The sequence below is a fragment of the Mesoplodon mirus genome (genome assembly GCF_964341445.2).
Source record: "Mesoplodon mirus genome assembly, chromosome: 6".
NCBI lineage: Eukaryota > Metazoa > Chordata > Mammalia > Artiodactyla > Ziphiidae > Mesoplodon > Mesoplodon mirus.
The window spans coordinates 143,137,993-143,151,274 of NC_138982.1; the positions used below are offsets into that span (position 1 = coordinate 143,137,993).

A 13,282-nucleotide genomic window follows, 5' to 3' on the forward strand; every position below is an offset into this window, starting at 1 on the left:
TCCGCCTCCATGCTGGGGTGTCACTCCAGTGGCCGGTGGGATCTTGTCTAACAGGGTGGGGGAGAAGGATCTCTGACAGGTGAGCAGGGTCTGCTCTCGGGAGAGCCACTGTATACCCCAGGTTTCCTAGGAGACACATCATAGATCTACGGACCGAGATACCCAGGGACTTAGGGTTAAGAAACTCAAGTCATTGCCAAGGGCCCATTCTTACCTCCCTCCCAAGCCTGGCTACCAGAAATGGTAGGAGACTTTGATATCAGCTTAAGAGTGCTTCTCTGAGCCTCCAGTTTCTCATCTATAAATAGAGGGATTGGGGTAGACAAAGGATTTTCAAGCACTTTTATCAGCAGGCCTCTTTTGAAAAACATGGCAGCACGTGGCACCCTGAATTTCAGCACCCTTGCAGGATCAAGCCACCCAGATCTCAGTGGCTGACAACAGTGCTGAGGTCTCCTTCGTGTAGCAGGCACCTCACGGGGCAGCCGAGGCTCAGCCCTGGGTGCCCGGAGCCAGGATGAAGGAGGGTCCATCTCAGGCATGGAAGCCAGAGAGAGCAGAAGTCCAGAGGTCCCCCAAAGCTCCTGCCAGGACACATGTGAGCCCCATCCTTGCACCCCGTTGCCAACCATGGGGGACGTCAACCTCGTGGCAGTGGGCGGTGACTGTCGGCCCCTCAGGGAGCCTGGGCCTCTCTCTGCAGAGGGGTCTGCAAACCACTGGATATGATCTTGGCTGGGGCCCTGTTATGGGCTAGATTCTGTTCCCCCCAAATTCATGAGTTGAGTCCTAACTGCCAGTACCGCAAAATGTGACCTCATGTGGAAACAGGGTCATTGTAGGTGTAATAAGTTAAAGCAGTGTGACCTTCATTCAATATGGCTGGTGTCCTAACAAAAAGGAGATGTTTGGACACAAACAAGCAATCAGAGAGAACCCCTTTCTGGGTTCTGGATCACCTTGGAGGAGGCCTGGAAGCAGCGTCTGGAGAGCATGAGGGCGTCGCTGAAAAGGCAGCAGCATGGGGACCCCTGAGGGCTGCAGGGGCTGGAGCAGGGAGGGGCGATCAGGAGGACCGCGGGCCCCTCTGTAGGGGACTGTCACAGTGGGTGCATGTCCAAACCCATTGCATGTATAACCCCAAGAGCGACCCCAGCGTAAACCGTGGACTCCCGGTGACAATGGGCGGTCGTGGATTGTGACCAATGTGCCCCTCGGGTAGGGGGTAGTCAACAGTGGGGTAGGCTGTGCATGGGGGGAGGGCAGGGCGTCTGGGGGGGCTCTCTGTACCTTCCCCTCAATTTTACCAGGAACCTAGAACTGCTCTAGAAAATAAAGTCTATTACCAGAAAACAAAACAAACCAAAAGTTGCCAAGGAAATGGAGCCTTACATGGGCAGCCACCCCTGAACATCTGTCCTAATTACACAGACCCTGGGAAGTGACCCTAAGCCCTCCCCACGCCCGTGAGCTCTCCCAGGTGTGCAGACCTGTCCCTCCCTGTGGCGGGTTGTTGAGGGGGGCGCCTGGAAGGGCTGCCCCTCCCACAGAGAGGGGAGGGCCTCTAGCTTCTGCCCTGGCAAAGGCAGGCACTTCTTGAGCTCTCAGCATCCCTAGTTCCTAGATGCTTGGACTTCTGACACCACAAAATCAGGAACACGGCTGGTTCCTGAAAGGAAAGTGTGTCACCAGCTAGGACCCCCCATCGCGCTGCCCACCCCAGGCCTGTCCTCCTAGCATCTGCCCTGAGGTGGGTCACCATCGTCACCCCGACTGGAGAAGTTGGGGCCCAGACAGTGAAGAGTCAGGGGGTTTCCACCCCCAAGCGGCCTCTGCTACTTCGCCCCACTGGCACAAACACACACTTAGGACTCAGACTCGTTGGTCCCTCCATCTCCTTAATCCATGAATCGGGGAGACATTGCATGGTCTCCTCTGTACGACTGAGGAAGCAAACTCAGAAGGAGAGATCTGGCCGAGGGTGGGTGCCTTCTGGCTCCAGATGGCTCGGGGCTGTGTGAGCGCTCAGGCCAGCCCTTCCTCAGAGGGTCAGTGGGCCGCGATGGATGAGGGGCTCTGGCCGGGGATCGTCATCAAGCTCCCCGCAGCTTGAGAACCAGCCCAGCGCTTTGACGCTGTCAGGATGAGGGGCGTGCCGAGGGGATGCTCTTCTGACCGGGGATGCAGCGTCCTCCAGCTGCCTCCACGGAGGTGGGTGGCACCCTGTGCGGTGCCTTCACTTGTAACTTTCCTGCAGCATAGACGCACGCGCGCTGTGAAGCAAGACATTGGCGGTGAAGCCGGCTGCGCAGTTCTTCCGTCCATCCGTCACCTCTGCCCAGGGCCTCTGGATGATCCGGGCAATAGATCCCGCGGGACACAGACCCCGGAGACTCCCCCTGTAACTTCCCAATGCCAGGGTTTGAAAACCATTTTTTTAGCCTCTAAATTTCTTCTTTAAAGGGGAATTTGCCCACAAGTCAAGTGAATGAGCACAGAACTGCTCAGGATTTATTTTCTAACTTATCATCTTATTTTTTGTTTTGGAAAGGATCGCGGGAGTGAAGCCGAAACTGAGGCCGGCTTTGCCCGTCCCGTGCCAGCCCCTCATCCCGGGGCCTCGTCGGGGTTCCCCACACTCTGGTGATGGCAATGCCCGATTCACACACACCCCCTTTAGTCACAGTGCCGCCGCCGCCGCCGGGACACCTTCGGGGCCGCCTGGGGTGCATGCCTGTAGCATTGCAGGTGAAGCAACCAACCCAGGACCAGAAAGTGGGGCTAGCTCAGGGCTGAGGTCCCAGCGAGAACTCTCCAAGAGCACAGGGACCAACCCGAGTATGAGGGCACGCACTGCACAAGTGGGGTACTGCGGGGAGCTGTGGACGTCCCTTTTTGGCGTGTTCAGAGCTTAATATGGGGAGAGAGCATCTCAGATAGTGTCCTGCTGGACAGCGCTGTGCTAAGTGACCGCATCTCCAAGGCTGGTCCGACCCCAACCTCTCTGAGAACATGTTAGCAAAGCAGAGTCTAGGGCACCTGATCCCGGGGTGGGTGGCAGGGCAGCCCCCCGTGTGTTTACAAGCCCACCAGGAAACTCAGATGCACACTCTCACCAGGCGTCTGAGGACAACTGTGTAAGTCACCGGGAAGCGTATTGATTCTTCAGCTTCTTTTCTGTGGCAGGCCATTAGTTTCATTTTTCTTGCTGCTGGAAAAGAGAGCAGCAAGGGGAGGAGCCGTTTCTATAAAAGGGAAGCGGAGGGCTTCCCTGGTGGCGCAGTGGTTGAGAGTCCGCCTGCCGATGCAGGGGGCACGGGTCCGTGTCCCGGTCCGGGAGGATCCCATATGCTACGGAGTGGCTGGGTCCGTGAGCCATGGCCACTGAGCCTGCACATCCGGAGCCTGTGCTCCGCAATGGGAGAGGCCACAGCAGTGAGAGGCCCGCATACCACACACACACCAAAAAAAGGGAAGCGGAGGAAGGGAGAGAGATGATTGGCCGGGTCTCCACTCTGCAGGTGCACAGGTAAGCGCTGGGTCAGGGCAGGGAGGGATGCTTCACCACGTCTTCATGCAGCGGACATGCTTTCCTTTTGAAAGGATTTCCTGGTACACATAGCTTGGGCCAGAAGGCTGGAGACAGAAGGATAGGTGTCTGAAGCTGCCTGTGTTGATGCTGGCCTCCAGCCATCCCTGCAGGCAGAGGGCACGTTCTAGAAAGGAAGTGGCTGGACTGGGAACGCAAGGGGACCCATCTCCCCAGATCTGGCCAAAGGCCTTGGGGACACAAAGAAGCGGCTTTGGGAACTTCCGTGGAAGGTACACATCTTAGAGTGGGGAGAGAGGTTTGTGCTCTGTGATGTTGTGATTTTTAATAAGAAATATATTAACTATAGTCACCGTGCTGTACGTTACATCTCAGAGCTGATGATACTGTATCGCATTTTTGAAAGTTGCTAAGAACATAGATTTTTTTTTTTTTTTTTTTTTTTTGCGGTACGTGGCCTCTCACTGTTGTGGCCTCTCCCGTTGTGGAGCACAGGGTCCGGACGTGCAGGCTCAGCGGCCATGGCTCACGGGCCCAGCCGCTCCACGGCACGTGGGATCTTCCCGGACCGGGGCACGAACCCCTGTCCCCTGCATCAGCAGGAGGACTCTCAACCACTGCGCCACCAGGGAAGCCCGAACGTAGATCTTAAAAGTCCTCATCACAAGAAAAAAATGTAAGTATGAGGGCAGATGTTAACTCATCTTGGTGGCTATTTCACAATACCTACAAATGTAGGAAAAAAGAGAAATATATTATTTGGTCTGTGTCAGTTCCTGACACGCGCTCCTAAAACCCTTGGGAGTGAAGAGAGCATCGTCTTCTGTTATGTTAATGAAGGGACTTCAGGTCATTGTGTTTTGTTAATGAGATGGGAACCGGTTGCCTGGGGAAGCGATCCTGTGACCCGAGCGCTGAAATTTTCAGTCCCATCCCCAGCCTCCCGGAAGGGAAGAGGGGCAAGAAGTTGAGTTCAGTCACTGATGGCCAATGATTTAATCCATCATGTCTATGGAATGAAGCCTCCTTAAAACCCAAGCGGGTTTGGAGAGCTTCTGGTGAGCATGTGATTTGGGAGAGTGGCGCTCGCAGGGAGTGTGGAAGCTCCCCGTGCCTCCCACGCCTGCCCTCTGGGTCTTTCCAGTCTGGCTCTTGTTGAGTTAAATCCTTTTATAATAAGCCTGTGATCTAGTAAGTAAACTGTTTCCCTGTGAGCCGCTCTAGCAAATTATTCACCTCCAAGGAGGGGGTCATTGGAACCTCCGATGGACCTATAGCCAGTTGCTCAGAAGCACAGGTGACAACCTGTACCTGCTAGCCATTGGCATCTGAAGGGGGCAGTGTCGACTGGGGGGAAAAATGCACAACGTGAGAGTTGTGAGTTAAGTTTTATTGGGGGCAGAATCAGGACTACAGCCTGGAAGACAGCATCTCAGAGAGCTCTGAGAAACTGCTCCAAAGAGGTAGGAGGCAAGGTCAGTGTTACGTATGATTTCAGAGAAGGAGGTACGTGCAGTCAAGCGCACATTTAGACGGAGGCTGGCCGCTAGTCAGGAAGAGCAGATGTCACCGTTAATGATTTTAGTGCTTTTCTAGGTATGAGGAGATGCAAGAATTGGGCTCATAACATCTTCTCCTGAAAATCTCTAACTATCTGAAGGCCTGTTCTGCCAGTTTTTCCCAGCTCACAGAGGACCTCATTCCTGATCTCCACACTGAGCTCCTTTCAGGGGGTGTTGACCGTCAGCGACTGCAGTGGAGGGTGACTTCACCCTTGTGGAGGCAGATGGCAAGTGACAATTTGTAGCTGACAGCAAGATGGGGTGGGGGCTGTTGAGTAGGGCTGAGCCCCCTCTGGTAGCCCTGTGACACCTGATGCCATGTCCTGGTCAATAGTGTCCGAATTGAGTTAATTGCTTGGTGATGTAGAAGAACACACGCATTGGAACCGGCATCAGAACGGAAGCCCCAGAGCCTGGCCTCAGAGCTTCAGGAGCCCTCTTGCCCAGGGTAGTGGTGTCCTGGAAAGCTGGCTCTTCTGAAGGGCGAGGACACCTGATTTCTAGCATTTGCTGATTCCCCTTGTAGCATGTTCTGGTACATGATTGTGCCTTCAAAGTTTTACTTGGAGAGAGACAGGTATTAATGTCAAGTCTGCCCAGCAAAAAAGGTATGTTAGTGTCCTAGGGCTGCCATGGCAAAGTACCCCAGACTGGAGGGCTTACATATCAAAAATGTATTCTCTCCCAGGTCTGGAGGCTGGAAGCCTGAGATCAAGGCCTCAGCAGTGTTTGTTCCTCCTGAGACTCTGAACAGAATCCTCCCTTGCCTCTTCCAGCTTCTGGTCATTGTCAGCACTCCTTGGCACTATTTGAGGAAAATATCTCAGGATGCTGAGATCACGCAGCCAGCAGGAAGAAATAATCCCGGCCACATGGTCAGCCGTGACCCATGACCCATTCTGGCAGATTTTACAGGACAATCAGACATGGAGCTCTTTCTCGCCTGCTCACACGGAGCCAGGGGCTAAGCCAAGGGAAGGTTTAGACTTGGATCCGAGAGAAATGACATCTTTCTTCCTCTTTCCTGGAAACTGTGACAAAATCTCAGTGAACCAGATTTTTGTTGTTGTATTCTGCTTTTAGGAGAAATTAATTTCTGTTTACTAGGAAGGGCGAGGAAATATCCCCACAGGTCTATGTGAGGGGTCATACAGATTCGGCACAAATCTGTCAAAGGAGAAATTTTAAATGAATTGCAGGGTTCTCCACGATGCAGGCGTGAGGCTGCCCAGCTGTGGAACTTCCCAGCAGAATCCAGGGCCAGTGCAGGTCCTGGAGGCCAGACCCAGGGGCCGGGGCTTGGTCACAGGGAGCTGGGATCCAGGCCCCTGGGACCAGTGACTCCTCTGGGACTGACTGAAGCATGTAGAAAGCTGGAAACCCAGGAGAAGCAAAAACAGTCCAAAGGAAGAGGGCCAGGGAGGAGGGGCTGGTCTGCAAGATTGCGTTTCTGAACTCTACCCATGACTAACGGTAATGCTCTGCCTTGAGGTTTCAAATTCGGAATGGCGTTACTGTTTCCTCATTATCGAAGTAACACACTATTCATGAGAATCCTGAGCCTGTGGATTTCTAGCCATGGGACGGTGTCTCGGATGCTTAACTTGTCTGAACCTCACTTCCCATCTTATAGAAAAATAGGGAAAACAGAAACGAAATCCGACAGCACGCGAGACTTCACGCGCACGTGAAGAGCGCAAAGGAGACACCCGTGTGGTCGCCGAGCCCCTGAGAACGTCACCTGAGCCGCCTCCTGGCCTCTCTCCCTGCCCAGCCCTTCCCAGCCCGCCTGTCCACGTGGCTGGCCAACTGTCCCATCACCCCGTCGCCACCCCCGACTCCTTCCTCAGCCTGTTTCCGCCTACACCCACCCTCAGGATGCTTCAGAATCTCCCCTTTGCTCTCACAGCAGATGTTCCCAAATTTTCTCCATCCTGGGCACCCTGACTATCTCAGTAATTGGTTCATGGTGCCCCGACCAAAAGACACGCCTAATAGTTCTGTTGATTCATGAGCTAGGTCCAAAGAACTCAGTAATAGTAGGTAACGTGGTGGCCAACAGACATCCCTGTGTATCCTGGGAAGTTCTGATGACCCCAAGTGTACCTGCCAGTTTGCTGAGGTTCCCCAGGATGCCTGCACCCCCAGTTTGGGAATACAGTTTTACAGCCTCGGCTAAGTCCCTTTTTTCACCTGTTCATCCCTCATGGGTCTTATCTGTGATGTTAGTAATCTCAGCACAGTTTGGGGGTGTCTTCAACAGAGGGGGCACCGTCCCCATGGTCCCAGCTGTCCATGTTGGGATGAATTCACTCTCCCAGCTATTCCAGGGCTGGGTGGACTGGAAGGTGGTCAGAAACGAGGGGATAGTCCAGTCTGGGGAGAGGTGGGAGACAGCTCGGGCTGCACGGCTGCGCTGGTGTGTGCGGCCAGGCCGGCGGACGGCTCTGGGCTTCCTGACTTGTCCTCAGGTTGAGCCACAACCCCAGCTGTGCCCTGTGAGCATCTTCCATCTGGCTGGGACTGAGTTACATCCTTTTGTAATAAACCGTCCTCTGCCGGGACGGAGATCAGCACAGCCTCTCTCCTTGCAGGTGATGGAGGACACACAGAGGGGCCAGGGGTGACTCACAATGCTTCTCTCCTTCCCCTTCAGTGGTCCCTCCGTCCACCTCCTCCTCCCATCTCCCTCCTCCCATCTCCCTCCTCCCATCCTCCTGCCATGGTCCTCTCTGCCAGTCCACCCTTTGCCCACTCCTGGGCTGCTTCTTCCCCTGGGCTGCTGGTCACCCTCTCATAAGTGGACACAGCCCACTGCCCCTGCACGGATCTAGGTGGGGAGTAGGGGCAGGCAGGGTCCCTCTAGAGTGCTTTGGGTCCTGCCCCGTGAGAAGGAAGCCAGGAAACACCCTCTCTGCAGGTGACCTCAGTGACATTCGTGTGGGATGGGCCATCTCTCTCCTGCCCACAGCTGCTCTTATGCCCTCAGCCTCTTATCTTTATGTTATTAAAGAGAGCTCGGGGCCCCTCACTTGATAGGATCCTGCTGCCCCAGCCTGCCACACAGAAGCCCTGACACCAATACTCCTCCATGCTACACCTCCCAGCCTCTCTGTGGAACCACCGCCTCTTCAGCTGCAGCCTCTTCCCCCCCAACCCTGGATCCTCCAACTCCCACCCCCTCCCCCCAGAAAAGGCAGAGGACATACAGACTCCCCGAGACTAGCTCTTTCATGCCCTGCTCTAAGTTGTTTTTAAAAGTGCCACAGTCAAACCATAACACTAGAATAATCTTTGTTAAAGCCTTGGGGACTGGAGCCAAGGCACAAAGCCAAGCCAGAGGCAGCTAGGACCGCCCACAACTTGTCCTGAGCCTCCACACTCCCAAGGCCAAGGCTGCGTGGGACACATGGTCTCTTTCCCTCTGACAAAAAGAAGCACTCAATTCACCAGGCGAGCAAGCTCCTCCAGCTGGGCCCTCTGCAAAGTAATCTCTTGAGTTTTTATATTAAGGTAGTTAATATTATTTTACTATAATTTCCTTATATTAAGGAGATTAAATAAATTCCTGGATATGTTCTTTTTTTGTGGGGGGAGGGTGGGCCGCACCACTCATCTCCGTTCCCCGACCAGGGATTGAACCTGGGACACAGCAGTGAAAGCACCGAATCCTAACCACTAGACCACCAGGGAACTCCACTGGATATGTCCTTTAGGGCAATTTTATTAATGAAAAAAAAAAAAAGCAGAGATGTTTTGCATGAGATTGTATTTTCTCTTGATACTTGCTGGAAGGCTAGGTGTTTTGTAAAATGAATAATTTCACTGGGGAGTATGGTAGCGTGGGAGACTGTGAGATGCGTAACACATCAAAGGCTAAACCTCAGGGACTCAAAGAAATGAGGAAGAACGGGAAGATGCAAAACAGCTGTAAAAAACCCAGATTTATTTTTGGTCCCCAACCAGAGGGAGGGGCTGTCTGAGAGCTCTTTCCTCTAAGGCTAGCTTAGGCCACGGGGCACCCCAAGGGCTAGGTGCCAGCGGTTCCTGGCCAGGTAGTGCCTGCCTCATTCCCACACAGCCCCAGACATCGGGATTGGCTGACAGGCTGGCTGTGAGGTTGGCCTTCCAACCAATTCACTCGTGAGTTTCTGCAGAGCGATCTCACTGCCTTTCCACCACAAGAGGGAAGAGAAGCGCTGGCTTAGGATTTGAACACAGAGGTAAGGGCGCTTCGTCCACTTGACAGCCTTCGCAGGGCTCCCCAGGGAGCAGGGCCAAACCGGGGGATCCCCCTTCACGTACAGTCTCCGGGTCAATGGGGCTGACCGCTCAGAAAAGTGCAGGTAGAAGACCTTCTCTGCCTTCTTCCAGCCCAAACCCAAGTGTCAGGTCCAGCCCTAACAACGCCAGGAAAGGCCAGGGCACAGCCCAGACAGGATGAGGCAGAGAGGCCAGCCCCCTCCCAAGAAAGGAGGTGCTCCTGGGCTGGGCTTTCTGAGCCCCCCAGGAGAAAGCGGTGCTTCTCCCAGTTCCCTGAGCTCATACTGACCTCAGGACATTTGCACTTATGTTTCCTCTGCCAGGAAGGCTCCTCCCAGGTCCTCAAATGTTTGCTCCTCTCCTCCTTCATTTCCTGTGCACGGACACACCCTCAGACAGACCCCCTACCCCCTGCCACCTGACCCCTGGCTCTATAAGCCACTACCTTTCTTCCAGACACTTCATTGTCACCTGGGGTTATATCATTGTTGGTTGGCTTATTTGTCTGTGGGGTGTCCCTGACAGAATGTATATACTAGAAGCAGGGACTTTATCTGGCTTGATCACCACTGTACCCCGATGGCAGGAACTACCTGGCACATAGTAGGTCCTTGTATTAGTTTGCTCAGGACACCATAACAAAGTGCCACAGGCTGGGCGACTTAAACAACAGAAATTTATTTTCTCACAGTCTGGAGGCCAAGAGTCCAAGATCAATGGGTCATTTAGGGTTGGTTTCTCCTGAGGCCTCTCTCCTGGGTGTGTAGACAGCCATCTTCTCCCCGTGTCTTCACGTGCTCTTTCCTCTGTGCACCTCTGGGTCCTAATCCCCTCTTTTCATAAAGACAGTCAGATTGGATTAGGACCCACCCTAGTGGCTTCATTTTACCTCAATCTCCCCTTTAAAGGCCATATCTCCAGTGCAGACACACTCAGGTCCTGGGGGATAGGACTCCAACATAGGAACTTGGGGACACGATTCAGCCCATATCAGTCCTCAAAGCATACTTGTTGAATGAATGAATGAATGAATGAATGAATGAATGAACAAATCACCCTCATTTTTAGAAACAGGTCAGTGGCACACACAAAGTTGTGAATGTGTATGTGTGCAGTCTGAGGAAGGCAAACTGTTCGGCCCAGCAATCAGAGCTGCTATAAAATATGAAAAGGTAAGTTAGGACCAAATTTTTTAGGAACTCTGTTCTGAAAGAAAACATGACAGAGGTTTTTAGAAAGGGCAGTGACATGACGAGACCAGGGGTTTAGAAGGAAAAGGGCCACAATATGTGCGCAGGGGCCGCTGTCGAGTAGAGGGGATGGACGGAGGGCTGGACTGCAGGACCACAGCTGGACACAGGGTACCAGTGGACGCCCCAAAGGCCAGTTACGGGGGAGGGGCCACCTCAAGACTCCAATCCTCCCCATGGGTTAGTGCCCTGGGGCTGGCATAAAAAATTCCCCAAACTCGGACGCCTAAAACAAGACATTTATTCTCTCCTGGTTCTGGAGGCCAGAAGTCCAGGTCGAGGCGTCGGCAGAATTAGTTCCTCCTGGAAGTGTGAGGGAGGATCCCTTCCAGGCCTCTATCCCAGCTTCTGGGGTTCCTGCCCCCCTTGGGGCTCCTCGGCAGCATCCCTCCAATCTCTGCCTCTGTTGCCCTCTGGCCGTGGGTCTCTGGGTCTCAAATCCTCTCTGCCTGTCTCTTCTTGGATTTCGGGCCCACCTTCATCTCCAAGTTCTTATCAATTACATCTGCAAGTGGCCTTTTTCCAAATAAGGTCACATTTACGTGTCCAGGTGGACATGCATTTGGTGGGGGGGTGGAGCCATTCCACTCGCTGTATCCACTCTCCTCCCGGTGGTGGTCATAGCAGGAAAGGGTTCATGATCCCGAGCGCCCTGACTTAGACCAGTAACGACCTCTGTGCTTCATCTTCTTGACCTGGAAAAATGAAGATTGGGAGCTAACACATAGGGTTGTTGTGAAAATGAAATCAGCATCTTAGAGCAGCGGTAGGTGAGGCCGGCACTCAATACCGCCAGCTCTTTCTAGGGTGCTGACTACCTGATTATAGGCCTCATGGAGAAGCAAGAGACCCTGTGAAAATGAAATGAGCATCTTAGAGCAGCGCTAGGTGAGGCCAGCACTCAGTACCACCAGCTCTTTCTAGAGTGCTGACTACCTGATTATAGGCCCCATGGAGAAGCAAGAGACCCAATCAACCATTTCTCCCAGGCTCCCCGGCAGCCTGACCTAGTCTGTGTGAGAAACAGTCATGGCAGGGCAGAGATTGGCTTCAAACGGACCCAGGAGGGGCTGCCTGTCCTCTCTCCGCGCCTTACGGTCTCCTGTCCAGTCCTGAACCTCAGGTGACACGGAGCCCATCAGAAGTGACAGCGGGACATTCAAACTCTCCTGTGGAAGTGTGGAGTTCACTTGTCCCCCAGGCCCTGGGGGCCCATGGAGACCCCTCTTGTGCTCTGCGCCTGTGTGTTGCCATCCGCCCCTCCTGCAGACGGGTCTCTGCTGGGCTACTGGCCTCCCCTGTGCGCAGAGGGTGGGTTGTACAGGGTTGGGCAAGGCAGAGCTGGAAAAAATGCAGCCCTGGGGAGGTCTGCTGGGGGACGTTTGGGCCACGTTCCCAACTTGTGTCTTTGTAGAGCTTGCCAGGAAGATCGGAGGTGCTGAGCAGTGTTGACCGCACCCACCAGCTCCCCAGGCGACAGCTGGTGCCTAAGCCCCACGTGCAGCCCGTTTCCTCCCAACACTGTCCAAAAGAAGAAATGAATTCCTTCCAGAAGCAGCCACTACTGCCACCGGGCGCAGCACCTTGACAGATGATGTACCCCCCAAACTGGCAGCGGGGAGGGAAGGACCCGGTTTTCCTCGCCAAGGACTTCAATCTGCTGAATTTGAACCATCAGCAGCCAGGAGGAAACAGGGACCAGCAGACGTCAAAGGTAAGTCGGGCACAGGTATAGTCAGGAAGGGCACATCCCAGCAGCCCCTGGGGGTTGTGTGTGTGTGGCGGGGAATGCGGGAAATAAAACCTGCAAGTCTGGTCCAGCCCCAGGCGCACAACTGGTGTTCCCCCTCTCTCCTGGGCGCTTCCAACAAGCACCAGGGACAGACACAGTCTCTGGGGGCAGCAATGGCCTTCCTGGACATGAATCTGGGGGCTCCGTTCCCTGTGCTGGGGTCTCCTTCCTGGGAGCTTTGCCTCCAGCTGCGACTAACGCTGCCACCACTGCCAGCCTGCCATCCCCCCCCCACCCCAGCTCGGCAGCTGCGGGCCCACTCCTCTCCCCGCTCCAGCTGGGAACGCCTTCCCCTTGGTGCCAGATGGCCTGCTCAGACGGGCACCTCCATCTCCAGCCCCAGCCAAATATTCCCCCCAGCAGCAGAAGCAAAGCCTCCACAGGACGAGAGCACAGGGGCCTCCCTGCAGGCACATCCAGATCCACCTCTCACCCCTCCTCTTTCTAACCCAACATCGGTAGATCCATCCATTCGGCAACAAATCCCCGAAGGTGGTGGGAGCCCCGTCAGAGGCCAAGACTGTGAAGTCTGTTGTGTCTCTTCCAGGGGCTTGAGAACAACCTGTACAACCAGTACGAGGAGAAGGGGCGGCCCTGCATTGACCTCATCGACTCCCTGCGGGCCCTGGGCGTGGAGCAGGACCTGGCCCTGCCCGCCATCGCTGTCATCCGGGACCAGAGGTCGGGCAAGAGCTCCGTGCTGGAGGCGCTATCGGGGGTCGCCCTTCCCAGAGGCAGCGGTAAGCTCTGCCGGGCCCGCCTCCTGCAAGCCGCAAGGCATCCCGGGGACCAGTGGGCTCAGGGGAGGTCGCTGGGAAGGCCTCCGGGAGGGCAGCTCCCACAGGCCCTGCACGGCTGCGTCTGG

General features: G+C 54.7%; 1 protein-coding gene across 1 annotated transcript in view; it reads left to right on the forward strand.

Moving 5' to 3' along the window:
* Window positions 1–630: 630 nt before the first annotated feature.
* The window catches only part of MX1 (MX dynamin like GTPase 1), a gene marked incomplete at both ends in the record, with an annotated part of 32,574 nt that continues 19,922 nt past the window's right edge, over window positions 631–13,282 (forward strand). The window contains 7 exon segments of the mRNA XM_082624383.1: window positions 631–661; window positions 1,738–1,750; window positions 2,604–2,775; window positions 2,909–2,983; window positions 12,040–12,210; window positions 12,214–12,339; window positions 12,965–13,157. Of these exon segments, the coding sequence (XP_082480509.1) occupies window positions 631–661; window positions 1,738–1,750; window positions 2,604–2,775; window positions 2,909–2,983; window positions 12,040–12,210; window positions 12,214–12,339; window positions 12,965–13,157 (781 nt within the window).